Source organism: Maylandia zebra, linkage group LG10 (genome assembly GCF_041146795.1).
Source record: "Maylandia zebra isolate NMK-2024a linkage group LG10, Mzebra_GT3a, whole genome shotgun sequence".
Lineage (NCBI taxonomy): Eukaryota > Metazoa > Chordata > Actinopteri > Cichliformes > Cichlidae > Maylandia > Maylandia zebra.
Window position 1 is genome coordinate 18,946,659 of NC_135176.1, and position 13,481 is coordinate 18,960,139.

Genomic DNA, 13,481 nt, shown 5'->3' on the forward strand with positions numbered 1-13,481 from the left:
GTTTTCTTTTCTTTCTTTCTTTCTTTTTTTTTTTTTTTTACCAACAGTCAGATTACAGGACTAAGAAATCATTCAACTGTGCTGTACATGGTTATACATAAGATGTATAAAAATACATCCAGGCTTTGGGAGCCTATAATGTGAATGCAGATTAGTAGAGAGGAGTCATCTTATACTGCTAAATTAATGTTGAAAATAGTTCATGTGCAGGAGGTGCAGGAAGTGGGCTTACCGGCAGGCTGTTGGTGTCCAAAGTGGACATGCTGCGTCGGGTGGTGGGTCTGGAGTCCAGGACGTTCTTCTTCACCACTTTGAGCTCTCTGCTCTTCGGCGGCACGTAGCCCTGCCTCATGGACACCAGGATGGGATCTTCATCTCGGCCATCAAGCCACTCCTCGGGTTCCATGGCGGGCTCGGGTCCTGCTGTGTCTGGGTACAGATCATCTTGAAAGAGGTCCGACTGTGCAACAGGGAAGATCAAGGGGACAACAGAGACGTTTGTGTGAAGTAAAAAGTAAAGCTGCAAGTTCATCCCTAATATCAAACATGTGTATTTGTCCTCCACTGGATAGCATCAGAAACAATCCACAAACACTGGGAGCAGTGTGTCGAAGAAGCCTTTCGTTGCACTAAACTACAGCTAAGAACCAATCACTGTGCAGAAGGAAGCCTCACAAGGTGCTCGTGGCAGGATGTAAACATTAATGGTTTTCCATTCAGCTGAACTGTATTCAAATGAAACTGCAGCGACAAAGGTTGATTCGTGTTTGAGTTTTAAGGAGCCAGATAGAAGTGTGGTGTGACAAGTCCAGGATTTCTGTTTCGATAAAGTATAAGACTGATATCTTCATCTTGCACCATTGTCAAAGTCAAACACAGCAGAGCATGAAGACCATAATGGAAGGGTGAGTCAGGCTTACTTTTCTGGGCACTGTCATTGTGATGGGCTCACATTTCTTGTCAAGCAGCTTATACAACCTGATAAGATGAGAAAAGAGGACACGGCCACAAGTTATCACAGTTGTCGTTGTACGTATTTTTAAATGTCTGTCTATAAGAACTGAATAATCAATCTCACCTGCAATCAGTAAGTCACATAATTGTTTATCACATATGGAGATGTATATGAGAACTATATGGAAAAAGGACTACTTTTGCAGCTTTCTGCAAAGACATAAACTATCATTTCTGATATTTAGAAATGTCCATGTCAGAGAGTTTATGGTTCATGAGCATTTAGCAGTGTTTAGAGAATACAAAGCATTCAGTGGTGAAGCTTTTAAGGTGAACAAAATGGAAATTTCCAATATGAACACTTGTGCTAAGTAGAAAATTAATGGACCAAATTGTCTGCAATAATAACTGATGTAATAACTACTGCATATTTGTTTCATTTATCTGAAGGCTAAAATGGCAACACATCCATTAAATCAGTGGAATCACTAAAACATGAAAAGGGCTGTGAATCGCTGCTGCAGATATGCCCAAATATAGTCGTGTGACTATTTATTCTTTGACATCTTGTGATATTGATTTTCAAAAACTAGATTTCAGACAGGACCAAAGATTACTATTTCAATCTGCGAGCACACGAGCGCAGGCATTACCAAAATACTAAAGACAAAGTAAAAAGGCCCAAAAAGGAGAAGCTGAGATGGAGGTGGGTTGCAAAGCAGTTTGCAGAGACAACAGCAACTGTAGGGACGCTGGAGAAGCTGAAACTTTTATAGCAAACGTTATAGTGGTCTGGTACTTATACAGTTATTTTCTAGTCTACCTGAGCACTTAAGGCATTTTTAAATATAATTCCTAAAAGAATTTAGTTTTTGGTTTTATATACCTAAGTGTGTTGACCTCATGATGACACTGACACTCCAGTGGATGCATTAGGGGTAAATTTAGGCTAGTATCTTGCCCAAGGATACAACCCAGTCAACCTCCAGCTGAACCACAGCTGGCTCATTCACCTTCTTACACGGTTAAGTTGCACTCAAGTTGAAATCACTGCAAGATCAGCATCTTACCTGGCAATCTCACATTTGCTGACATCAACACCTCTTTTGGGCATGAAGCCCATCCCTCTCTGGGGCTCCTTGCTGCTGAAGGTGTTGAGGTAGTGAACATACGGTGGTTCCTCTGTGATTTCAAAGTACCGGACACTGCTGTCCCCCTAAACACACACACATGAAAAAGTGTAAAAACAAGTGTGACTGTGTTAGCATTAAGGCTGATAATACATCTACAATTAAGTGTAAAAATAAGTCACAGTTATATGTCTGTACCTTTCCACAGAGGTAGACCATATTTGCATCTGGATCGTAATAAGGTAACAATACTCCATTACTTGTGTCCAACTCCAAAAGTGCAATAGGTTCCTCAAAATTTGTCTGTGGACAATAACAAGCTGTGAGGAAAACTGACAGGTTTCTGTGTAGATTCATATTATAGTGTGTATATTTTTACAGCCACTCTGTGAAATGTAGTCATTTGTTACCGGGTCCCAGAGGCCGAGCTCTCTCTGACTCATCCTGGTGAATCCTGTAGTGAAGATGTTTCCATCTCTGGTGAAGATTGCTCTCATTGGCCTGATGCCCTCATGTGGAGCCAGACGTTCCTGTTGGTCAGCAGAGAAACAGACATTAGTAACATAACTACAACAATGTAAGAGCTAAAGATTTCAAGTTAATCCTTATTTTCTGTCTCTGTGCCTGTTTAATGAAAGTTTGTGTTTCACTGTTTCCTGAAGTCAAGTAATTATATGGAGCTAATATATTCTTGAACAATAAGAAAAATAAAAATATAGTCACCAGAATAATTGTGCTAATTATTTATAATAATATATACCAATAATATATTTTGAGACAGCTTCTGCATTATATTAGTTTATACTGTGAAACAGTATACTTTTTACATGATTTCTTAGTTTTTTGTATATTTGTCTCACATGAAACTAACACAGCCTTTGATGAAAAGAACACTAACACCAACAGTGGTGGTAGTGTGATGGTCTGGGGCTGCTTTGCTGCCTCAGGACCTCAACAATTTGCTGTGCTTTCACATGAGCTTAAACAGGCTATTCAGCCCCTCCAATGTGGTTGAATTAAAACAATTATGCAAAAACAAATGAGCCAAAATTCCTCCAAAGCGGTGGGAAAGCCTTTTTGCCAAGACGAGCCATCTGTAATTTCTACTCACGCACCGCCACCACTTCTCTTTTGCGGGGATCACAGACACGCAGACGTCGATCCTTACAGGTGGTGCAAAACAAGCTGCCGTTACGGTTCCAGCTGACGCTGTAGATGAGGTCTGGATGGTCGTCCATGGAGATGAGGGGTTCACCTGTCCCCACGTTCCAGATAATTATCAGGTTGTCACTGCCTGGAGGGTGATGGAGTCGAAACACAGATAGACATCCTATTCAGGTTTTGTTGTAATTTACTGTCACATAGGGGGCCCAAAAAAAGATATGAAGGATGTCATGAAAACATAAGAGGACACTGGAGGTTTGTGTGTTTCTGTGTCCTGCCTGCAGTGAGTAGTATGTTGCGTGCGGTGGGGTGCCAGCTGACAATGCCGACTCGTTTGGAGTGTCCCTCCAAGACCACCACCGGGTCTGACAGGGGGCGGGTCAAAGCGTGATCTGGAATTTGCCACACCTGGAGACGACACAGACACAGCAATGACGTGAGTTGTCCAAAAATATTATTAGAAGTCATTCAAAATTTGACATCAGCAGAATAAAATACATTTCTGTCTGCATCTCAGGAGGAAGATGTCTGCATCACAACACTAATAAACTAAAATAAAATAAAATAAAATAAAGAAAGTTGTCCTGCAATAGAGAATCAACAACATCTGGCATTACGTGTAATATCGGAGCCTTTCTGCTTTGTTTCTCTTCTTTTCACTTACACGTGACAGAATTTTTGGTATTAAATTCACTGCCACAGATTTATTGTGGAGCTCACTCATTTTAATTGAACCATAACTCTACTGACTGTTATTACAGAGTTATATTTATGTTGCCTCACAGCCATCTATTAAAGCTTACACCTGTGTGCAGCTCCAGTACACTGACGACTGTGCAGATAATCGGAAAGGGTTTCCCTTAATGAAACTGTTTGTGCTTTACCTGCTGCTATTCGTTAGAAGATAATTCAGATTATCTATAAAAAGCTGAACTGCTGCCAGACTTTATCTGTTGGTAGATATTGCGTTGGCCCGTGTCTGTTCACATGGGCTATTTAGTTGCACTCAACCAAAGCCTGCTCAAACATAACTGATCAAAAGTAGCGGGACGAAACATTCAGAAAGGTTCCAGTGCCAAAGATCTCTCACTTGCTGAGCTGATCTAAATACAATACTGAGGTAGTGGCTGTTTAAACCATAAACATATCCATAATCAATACATAAAGCATTATTTTATCAAGCCCAAACGTGGCTAAAACTCTCACTATTGGGCTACTGAGTCACAAAAACTTCAATTCTCAATTCATCTGCTTTATTTAAAAGCAGCTGCTCGTGTCAATGGACATTAGAACACACAATACATTATTCTCAGTACATATTCAGTTTGTTGGAACTGGGTCTTTACAGTTACAACACACAGCTGTTTAAGGCACATATGTTCAAGAAGTCGCGCACAAACACAGACCCATACTCACGACTCAGATGAGCCTGCGAGATGACACAATGACGAGTCTCTGTGAACTTGACGGAATGACATCACAGCTCACAGCAGCTGCACACGTCTGTCTGAGTGCCGGACACAAACAGAGCTCACAAAGGCAAACACACGGCACTCAAACAGCATCGGAGCAGCTGCTGCCACAAGAGAAGCCACGATTCAATCACTCGATCGCGCAAAGATTCCTGCAATGTCACTATGAACAAGTGGGTGTCTCCGTGACAACTGTGCTGGTGCACACATGCTGAGACATGTTGTCATTATACAATCCAGAAAAAGGTGCAAAGGGCACATGTATAACTAATGTACAATATATATTATCTAAATATATAGTTTATATGTTTTATTCTACCTCAAACTACTTCAGCCATAGGAATTAGGAGGGTAAGTAGCATCCAGGCAGTGCTTATCAAATGCACTCAGTGATCAGCAAGTGTGAACGCCTCTAAAAAGCAGAAGTTTGGAGCAATCGGTGTGTGTTAACATGGGGTGCTGGAGCCTATCCCAGCTGTCATAGGGCGAGAGGCGGGGTACACCATGGACAGGTTGCCAGTCTGTCACAAGGCTAACACACAGAGACAGACAAGCATTCACACCTATGGGCAATTTGGATTAATCAGTTAACCTATCCCCACAAACTGAATGTCTTTGGATGGTGGGAGGAAGCCGGAGTACCCGGAGGGAACGCATGCAAACACAATTTATGTATCTTAAACCTGAATATATTTGTTTGATTGCGGATTGGATAAAAGAAGACATCAGATGATGTTGCCCTGAGGGAATTTTTGTGAGCTCAAACAGATTTCCATATCAAGGCCAGAAATATTTCCTATCTGCTGTCCAAATCAAGATCACCCAGAAATTATCTTTGGAGTGTCATTTTTGCGTCAGTGGAGCAGCTCATCACACTGTGAACACTTAACCCGGTTCTCATCTCGTGCTTTTAGAGCAGCTTACAGCTCTTCACATACTGTAAGTAATTACTGCCTTTTACTAGTGTGGATTTTGTCCCAGAAATAACAGTTTAACACTTTGTCTGACCGCAGCTCGGCCAGGAAACACTGTGGTCCAGGGAATTATCCAGACATTAACTAGTCTTATCTGAAGAGCTGAAGCCTGTTTATATCTAAATTAACTCCAGAACAAGGACCACAAATATGCATTATTTATTTTAACACAGTCTTAGAAGAAATTTGAAACAGCGCAGGAATGCTGAATAGTAAAATTAGCTGGGACACACAAAATGTCATGGATTATAAAATGTTAAAAAAAAAAAAAAACAGCTGCTATAATGGGTTTAAAGGATGTATAACCTTGTTTAGTTTCACATCAAGTGCTTTCATAACAGGCAAGTATCATGGCACAGAAATATAAAGACCTCACAGTGACCCCTGCTGACTGAACTCAGTCATGAGACATCTGCAGTGTATCACAAACACCTCTAAAACTCTTCTGGTTTCCGTCTGCCATCCTAAACTCAGCAACAACAATAATGTAAGATGAGAATGCAAAGTGTGTTTACAAAGCCCCAGCTGCTAAACAATATGGAAAAGGTAAGCCACATAATCAGTAAGGTGACGTGATTTTAACATATTAAAATCCCATTCCTGCTGATGTGAGGTGATCAGCACCAGATGGAGCAGGACATGATCGCAGATACCGATACTTTAACTATTTTCCATATTTCTTGCTCACGTCTCCTTATTTCCTGCATGTTTGACGAGAGTTTTGCCCGATATGATAGGATACTGATAGGAAAATACTTGACAACAAGCAGGGAAACAGGTCATGAGGAAGCTGTCGTATTGTGGATGCCATAGGTTTGTAGATGCATTACAGCAATGAAGCCGGTCACAGGCAGAATGCTTTGATCAGCCTTACAAAATATCATGCGTGGCCTGATGGAGAGATAGAGATGACGCAGAGCAGGTGGGTGGAGATGCAGACAGGTAGACGCACTGACGCGTAGACTGGTTCTCTTAACTTGTTGTTCATTTAAGAAGCAGGAAGACGTGACAAACTCAAGCTGTGAAGACCTCTATGACTGCTATCTGAGTCACTGAATAACAAACTCCTCCACATGCATCTGCAACTTGTCTCTCCCACCCACACACACACACACACACACACACACACACACACACACACACACACACACACACACACACACACACATTACCATTGCAGTGCAGTCCTCCGAACAACTGGCCAGGATATTGTCGTCATGAGGGCACCAATCGATATCCAGGACGGGTCCAGAGTGACCAATCACCAGCGGGTAGTTCTTATCCACACGACCTGTCTGCAACACAGAGGACTGAGTTAGGACTGTGTTTGTATAACGGGTCACCATTAATAATCAATATTCATTCATTTCTTTAAAAAAGGTCAAAATAATAGCCTTAAGCCCAGTCAGACATCAGCACAGCTAGGTTAAAAAATTAAAACAACTATTTTCCCTCAATGTGAAACAGTCCTGGAATAATTAGCTTAAAAGTTAATTCTTGATCTCAGACATAGTGGGTATAACCATGAGGTCCGTTTTAATAGCTGCTCTCCAGATTTTTACCATCTTCCTCAGTGGAAGACTCTTAGTTTTCAAGAATAAGTAGATGTTATATGTGAGATCAAGAGCTGTGATGGGCCAAGAGATTTTTGTTCAGGTCTATTTCCTGATACATAAACTCATAGAATTGAAATAGGGTGTACTTTATTCTTCAGATGACTGTACATGACTGAGATTTAGTTGGATATATTTGGAGAGCTCCTTTTAAGCTAATATAGATTGGAAATGGGCAACCGTTTGAGAAAACATATTTAATACCATCAAATATTTTTCTCAAAGGTGTATTTCTGATCTTAAGTGAACCAGATGTGGCAGGAAGAACCTTTTGAAACTTGTCTCAAAAGCAGATGTTTGAAGACAACCCAATGTTCCCATGTTCCCTGTTCCCATGGTTCCTTTCATGTGAACATGTGTATCAGCTCTTAGATATAACTCCGTCCTGACACACACTCAGTCACACTCCAAGAGTGGTGTATTTATAGCCGAGTGACGAGGCGTTGAAAGGGGAGTTTTTAATGTGGCCTGTTGGGGACTCAGTGGGGGGAAGAGGAGGATGGAGAGCACATTGGTGTGTATTAATAGCGCGTCTGTTCACCGTGACTCCAGTAAATAATCATGTCCATTCCCTTAGTGCCTCAAAAAAACCTCTGCATTGCTTTGTGTCCTGCTGCTCTTTTTCATTAATTAGCACCTCTGAGATGCTGAAGAATCCCACCAGGTATGACCTTATTACACCCACATACTGTTTATGTCTTCTTCTTAAATCTCGGAAATGTAAAAACCGGTCGCTTAACCTTTTGTAGTCGAGCTGAAATACTAACCTTTGTGTAAGCTTAAAACACGAAGTCCAATTTTCCCCCCAAATTTCTAGACTGGATAATGTTAACTTGTTCTTGTAACTCTGGGCAGTGATTGGCTGTGTAGTTCAGTTTAATTTCTGCAGTCTTATTACAACAGTGTGAAGTGCGCTGAGCTCGAGCATGAACTCTCACCACGTTAGATGTAAATCAAAGGTGGATGTTACATCACGCTGAAATAAAACCCAAATCCAAATATATTTATCCAACTTAGCCCTGAAAATGAATTAAACACATTTCACTAACCAATATCAGGATCACTGGGTCACTTTTACCCTCCCAGTAAAATATTCACACAAGTTAACTACATTTCTGGTGTCAGCTTGCACTGTTAGCATCACGTCTAAGAAAAGCAGCTGATTTCTTATGAATTGCATGTCTCAAAGGATCAAACACTGACTCTTCTGTGTATTTCAAAATAATTACTGGACCACAGGACAAAGGAATTTGCCAAAAACCTTGCCGTATACAAGCAACACTTCAGCTCCTAGCGAAAGCTAAATACTACCAGACAGTCTTTTACTGAGACTAACACTCATGAATGAAAGTCCACCTCTGATCACTGTGCTTCAGCAACACTGAGAAACAAAAACAAAGTGTATAAGCTGTTTGTAGTTTGCCGTTTCTGCTGTTTTTAAGATCTAATTCTGAGTGTTCTTCTTTAAGGATACTATTTATTGGATGGCTGGATTTCCTGCTGTAAAAGTTGTGTATTTAAACTTTAGGCAAAATTACACACATCAAAAACAGTGTCCACACTCATTTAAGCAGTGCTTTCACTTAACAATGCCAATTCACGTACACCAACATCCAGAAAAGCACCAGATATGCACTTCTTTTTCTTTTCTTCCTCTTATAGAGCAATAATAGTCTGCTGTTTCTCTTTTAAAACACAGACAAACACGTAATAAAAGTATATCTGCTTGCAACACGCACACAAACACCACTCAGCAGCTCAACGACCATAAATAGCTCGATATAAATAGAAAGAAAGAGCCAGTTGATCAGCCAGAGTTCATCTAATGTAGATCATGAATATCTGTACATGATTTAATGTCAGTCATTTAGATACTCCTACAGATCAGCATGAGACATGTAGAGCCATGCTGTCAATGTTCCTAGAAATCCTTTTTCCCAGAACAGAGCTTATTACAGTCACACTTTCATTTACATTCTACATCACACGGAGAAGCAAATGAGGTGCTATTAATTTTTATTGTGATTTATTGGAACGCTGGTCGACTGAGAATTGATTCAAGCACAAAAAAGCTAAAAACATGTCAGATATTTGAGTGTTACATTTGAATCCCTCCAACCCTCTGACCTTTACTGACCTTAGAAAGGGGCAGGACCAGAAACGCTCCTCCTCCACTGGATTCAACGATGACTGCCAAGAACTTTGGATTGACGGCGCAGAAGGAGCTGTCCCATGTCACCTTGGACACACGAATGTCATCGTAACCCTGCTCAGCCTTTACCGCCTGGCCGAAGACGTGACGAAACTTGCTCTGCCGCACGATGCTGCGACTCATGGCTGAGGAAAGGAGAGGGCAGACAGGAAAGAAATGAAGAAGAATTAGAGACCGCAGAGAGCGGCGATGAAAGTTTAGATAAAGATAAAGGAAGGAGAGGATGAAAAAGTAGAGCTATCTGAGGAGTTTAATGTGTCTGCTGTACATGAATGATTTCAGGGGATTTCATTTGGAATGATGTGTCATAAACGGAGACAACAGAGAAATCTGTTAATTACAGTGAAGCACATGCCTCAGTCTGTGCTTTTAATCTGTGGGTTTAAGTATTTATATAACTGCTTATTTAATGCTTAATTACTACTGTAATATGTTTAGGCAGTTTTTGCTGTTTTGAAAGTTGAAAATGACTAACTAACCTCTTTTTGGTATTTATTTTATTCGTTGAAAGTATTTGCAGATCAAACATAAATACAGGATAGTCAAAAGTTATATAAAGCGTTATTTTTTACAACATGAAGCAGGTGCAGAATGGCGAGATTGAAAGTTTGTTCTTTGACATGTCCTGCGATGGACTGGCGACCTGGACTGGTAGAACCTGCTTGTACAGTCTATGACACAGTAGGCTGTGTAAGCAGTTTTTTTGTATTACACTCACTTTTTCATAATTACTGTTAGGCAGTAAGCTTGAGGTTCTTTCACATTAAACTGCAAACTTAACAGACTTAATAATATCGTATTTCCATTTACATTTTCTGCACTGTTTCATTTAAAAATGACAACTTGATTTTCTGACTGCCGCCTCACAGTGAGAAGTTTCTGAGTTTGAACTTTTGGCGTGGAGTTTTCATGTTCTCTCTGTGCTTTCATGGCTTCTCTCCGGGTACTCTGGCTTTCTCCCACAGTCCAAAGACATAAGTGTTAGGGTAATTAATGGTTCTAAATGTGTCATAGGTGTGAATGATTGTCTCTGTGTTAGCATTGGTATTTGCCTGGTGACCTGTCCAGGGTGTACTTCTGAACTAGATACGCAGTTAAGAACATGGATGGATTTCTGTGTGTGGACAGTTCTCACAGTGGTTTGTACAAAAACTGTGCTGTTGCTGTTGCTGTATGTTGTTACTATTATTTTCAACATTACAATTTCTGAGCTTCTAATTAAAAAAAAAGTCTATTAAGTAAATAAATAAGAAGAGCTCACTTATTTTGCCACAGCACACAAAGTTCATGACTTATTTATTATTTATATTAGTTATACTGAGTTTGCATGCTTTTTAAGTGACACCGATTCATTATAGTCTAATCATGCTCTACAATGATTAATACTAACATCAGTGTTGCTTGTTTCTTAATAAACATTTTAATTGCTTCAAACACTGTGACTTTTTCTCCTGTAAATGATGATGAATTCTGTAATTTGATCTTAGGCTGTTTGTTGCTATCCTGTGGCTGTCGCAGGCAAAAGGCCAACCGGACTGTAATCCTCCGAAACACCGGGGGATATTCTGTAACAGTCCTTGCCATTACTGCAGATATTAATAGGTGATTGTCCCACCAAACACTATGTGGCAGCCAAACATCAAAGACAAACACTAAGACACAGAGAACAGATAAAAGGTAGGAGGGGGAGAGAACTTGACAGATACAGTGTCACAGCCCAGCACTTCAGTCACACAACTCCTGTGAGAATATGCCGATTCAAACAGACCTAACATACTTGCAGACTCCACTGGCTTACATAAGGCTAAAACTGAAAGCCCTAGTCTAAAAGTAGGTCTGTATGGGGCCCCTAAGAGATCTGACTAATGCAGTGACTCTGTGTGTTAGCAGGATTACATTAAACTCTAAGCATTAGACTTTTCACTATTCAGATAAAACCTTTGTCAATGATGCTGTCTGACTTTCACAGTAGGATATATCACAATCTGCCCCAAAGTTGACTTATGAGGGGAAAGAAGCTCCTGGAACCTCTGTGAAAGAGTCACATCCCAGAGACCACTTCAGCAAAGCCAACAGTGGGGCATTTAACACCTCATTATACATATTATATAGTTTTTACAATAGGATGTCAAAAAAAAAAGAAAGAAAAGAAAAAGAAAGAAAAGACTGTTAATGATCACATAATGACGTTCTCCTGGTCTAATGCTTCTTTTTCTAAGTACACTGATTTCTGTGCTCTACTGTCAATGTCTTGTCATGTAATATAAGCCAAACTAAAACTGAGGCAAAGAGTAGATTTTAGCATCTGTGAAAAACCTCTTGCTATTAATTCCGCCTCAGGTTAATGAGATGGGTCTGCTCTGTCGCGCATGGCACGGCCCTGGAGAATCCAGACAGCGAAAGAATGACACTGGCACTTTCCTAATATAGACATGACAAACTGCACTGTCCTACCCGGGCCGGCCGCTCCTCCCCGGCGATCCCAAATGGTTCCAGAAAGAAGGTCCCGCACCCTGTGTCGTTTTATCACTAATGAGCTGACTGTAAATCTGATCTGCCACTGCGCACAGCCTGCAGAAAAACGCATAAAACACGGGAACAGAGACTGGCAGGGGCGCAGGAGGAGGTGGAGGTGGTGGGGGTAGTCATGTACAAAGTACTCCTTAAAGTATCCCGCAGCTGCCACAGCATGCACGACTTAAGATCAGTTGCCAGAGGCAGAAAAGTGCATAGTCACAACGTCCCGGCTGTGTTTTCGGGGTTTCCAAATGTAAGGACGCGCTCGTTCCTCTCCAGCTGCGCAGTAAAGAAGCTGACGCACCTCTCGCCCCACTGCAGCACAGACACCGACACACATATTAAGAAACACAGTCTCACCTCAGGTTTTGGGGAGACCCCACTTCCCTGGATAACGGTCACGGTTTATGTCGAATGGACTGCTACTCCTCCTCCTCCACCCTCTCCCTCTGCTGCCTTTATTCCTTTTGGATTATATTCCCTGCAATCAGCTGTCCCGGAGTCGGTGCGGACTTTTAGTGAGGAGAGAGCTGGAAAACTGCGCTACGGTCTTCGGCAGGGAGAGACAGAGGGGAGATGCCGGGGGCAGAGCAGGAGAGAGAGAGAAGGGGGAGGGTGCGGGTGGATGGGTGCAGGGTGGGTGCCGTCTATTTTGGAACAGGTGCGCCTTTGACAAGTGGGGGAGCGCGTTCCCGGGGTCACTGCTTGGGATAGATGAATATGAGTTAAACTGGTAAATGAGCACACCGCTCAGCTGAGCTGGTTTCCAAAGCTGCTTTTAAGGTCCTTCTATTGACAACTCTGGATGTTGGGCAGCCACTGTGAACACCCCCGGGAAGTTATTTGGGCACTTATTGTCCAAAAGAAGGTTGTTTTTAATTGCACTGCGGCTGACAATTGATTCAAAACAAAGAGAAAAAAAGAGAACATCAGAGAAAAGATTTCTTTCCTGCGCTCCGTTAATTTAACACGGCATCATGTTTGTGCTCAAGGTCTGAAGATCTGTATGTGATGGTAACCAGAATACATTACTGGTTTCAGGTCCTGCTTGTGCCTTTTTATTTTTTTTTTACTGTGGAGCCAAAGTGTGAAATTTGTTCACAGTAACAGCAAAATGCTTGACTAATAAAAACCTAGAATGACAAAACAAACCAAAATGTCATTTTCAAACGGCTTTACATTTAAAATGCATTAACTTTACCTCTGACTGTAAATACCAAACATGTCAGTATACATAAAAAAAATCTTTAAGTTACTGTTTTTTCGACCTTGCTCATTTGTGCAATGTAATTAGCCGATCACATGGCAGCAACTCAATACATTTATGTAGACAAGCATGGTTGTTTGAGCTAGTCTGAGCATTTCAGAAACTGTTGACCTACTGGGATTATCCCACACAACCGTCTCTAGAGTTTATAGAGAATCATCCAAAAACAGACAAAATA

At 41.2% G+C, this 13,481-nt stretch overlaps 1 protein-coding gene and 1 long non-coding RNA gene across 4 annotated transcripts in view; one reads left to right on the forward strand and one right to left on the reverse strand.

The window, feature by feature from the left end:
- Positions 1-12,615, reverse strand: part of coro6 (coronin 6) — a 14,205-nt gene extending 1,590 nt beyond the window's left edge. The window contains exons 1-10 of one of the 3 annotated variants that reach the window (XM_004550167.4): positions 12,397-12,615; positions 9,445-9,644; positions 6,867-6,989; positions 3,527-3,656; positions 3,200-3,378; positions 2,495-2,614; positions 2,283-2,387; positions 2,025-2,170; positions 921-978; positions 233-460 (exon numbers count right to left, since the gene is read on the reverse strand). In XM_004550167.4, the coding sequence (XP_004550224.1) occupies positions 233-460; positions 921-978; positions 2,025-2,170; positions 2,283-2,387; positions 2,495-2,614; positions 3,200-3,378; positions 3,527-3,656; positions 6,867-6,989; positions 9,445-9,642 (1,287 nt within the window). In that variant the 5' untranslated portion in view covers positions 9,643-9,644; positions 12,397-12,615. Of the gene's footprint in view, positions 1-232; positions 461-920; positions 979-2,024; positions 2,171-2,282; positions 2,388-2,494; positions 2,615-3,199; positions 3,379-3,526; positions 3,657-6,866; positions 6,990-9,444; positions 9,645-11,973; positions 12,161-12,396 lie in introns of those variants that run through there. The other 2 variants (XM_004550165.5, XM_004550166.5) reach the window with 2 other exon arrangements.
- On the forward strand, positions 7,808-10,067 carry LOC143420847 (uncharacterized). The gene is made up of 2 exons (XR_013100584.1): positions 7,808-7,971; positions 9,450-10,067. It is a non-coding gene; the product is annotated as an uncharacterized LOC143420847 (long non-coding RNA).
- Positions 12,616-13,481: the final 866 nt, after the last annotated feature.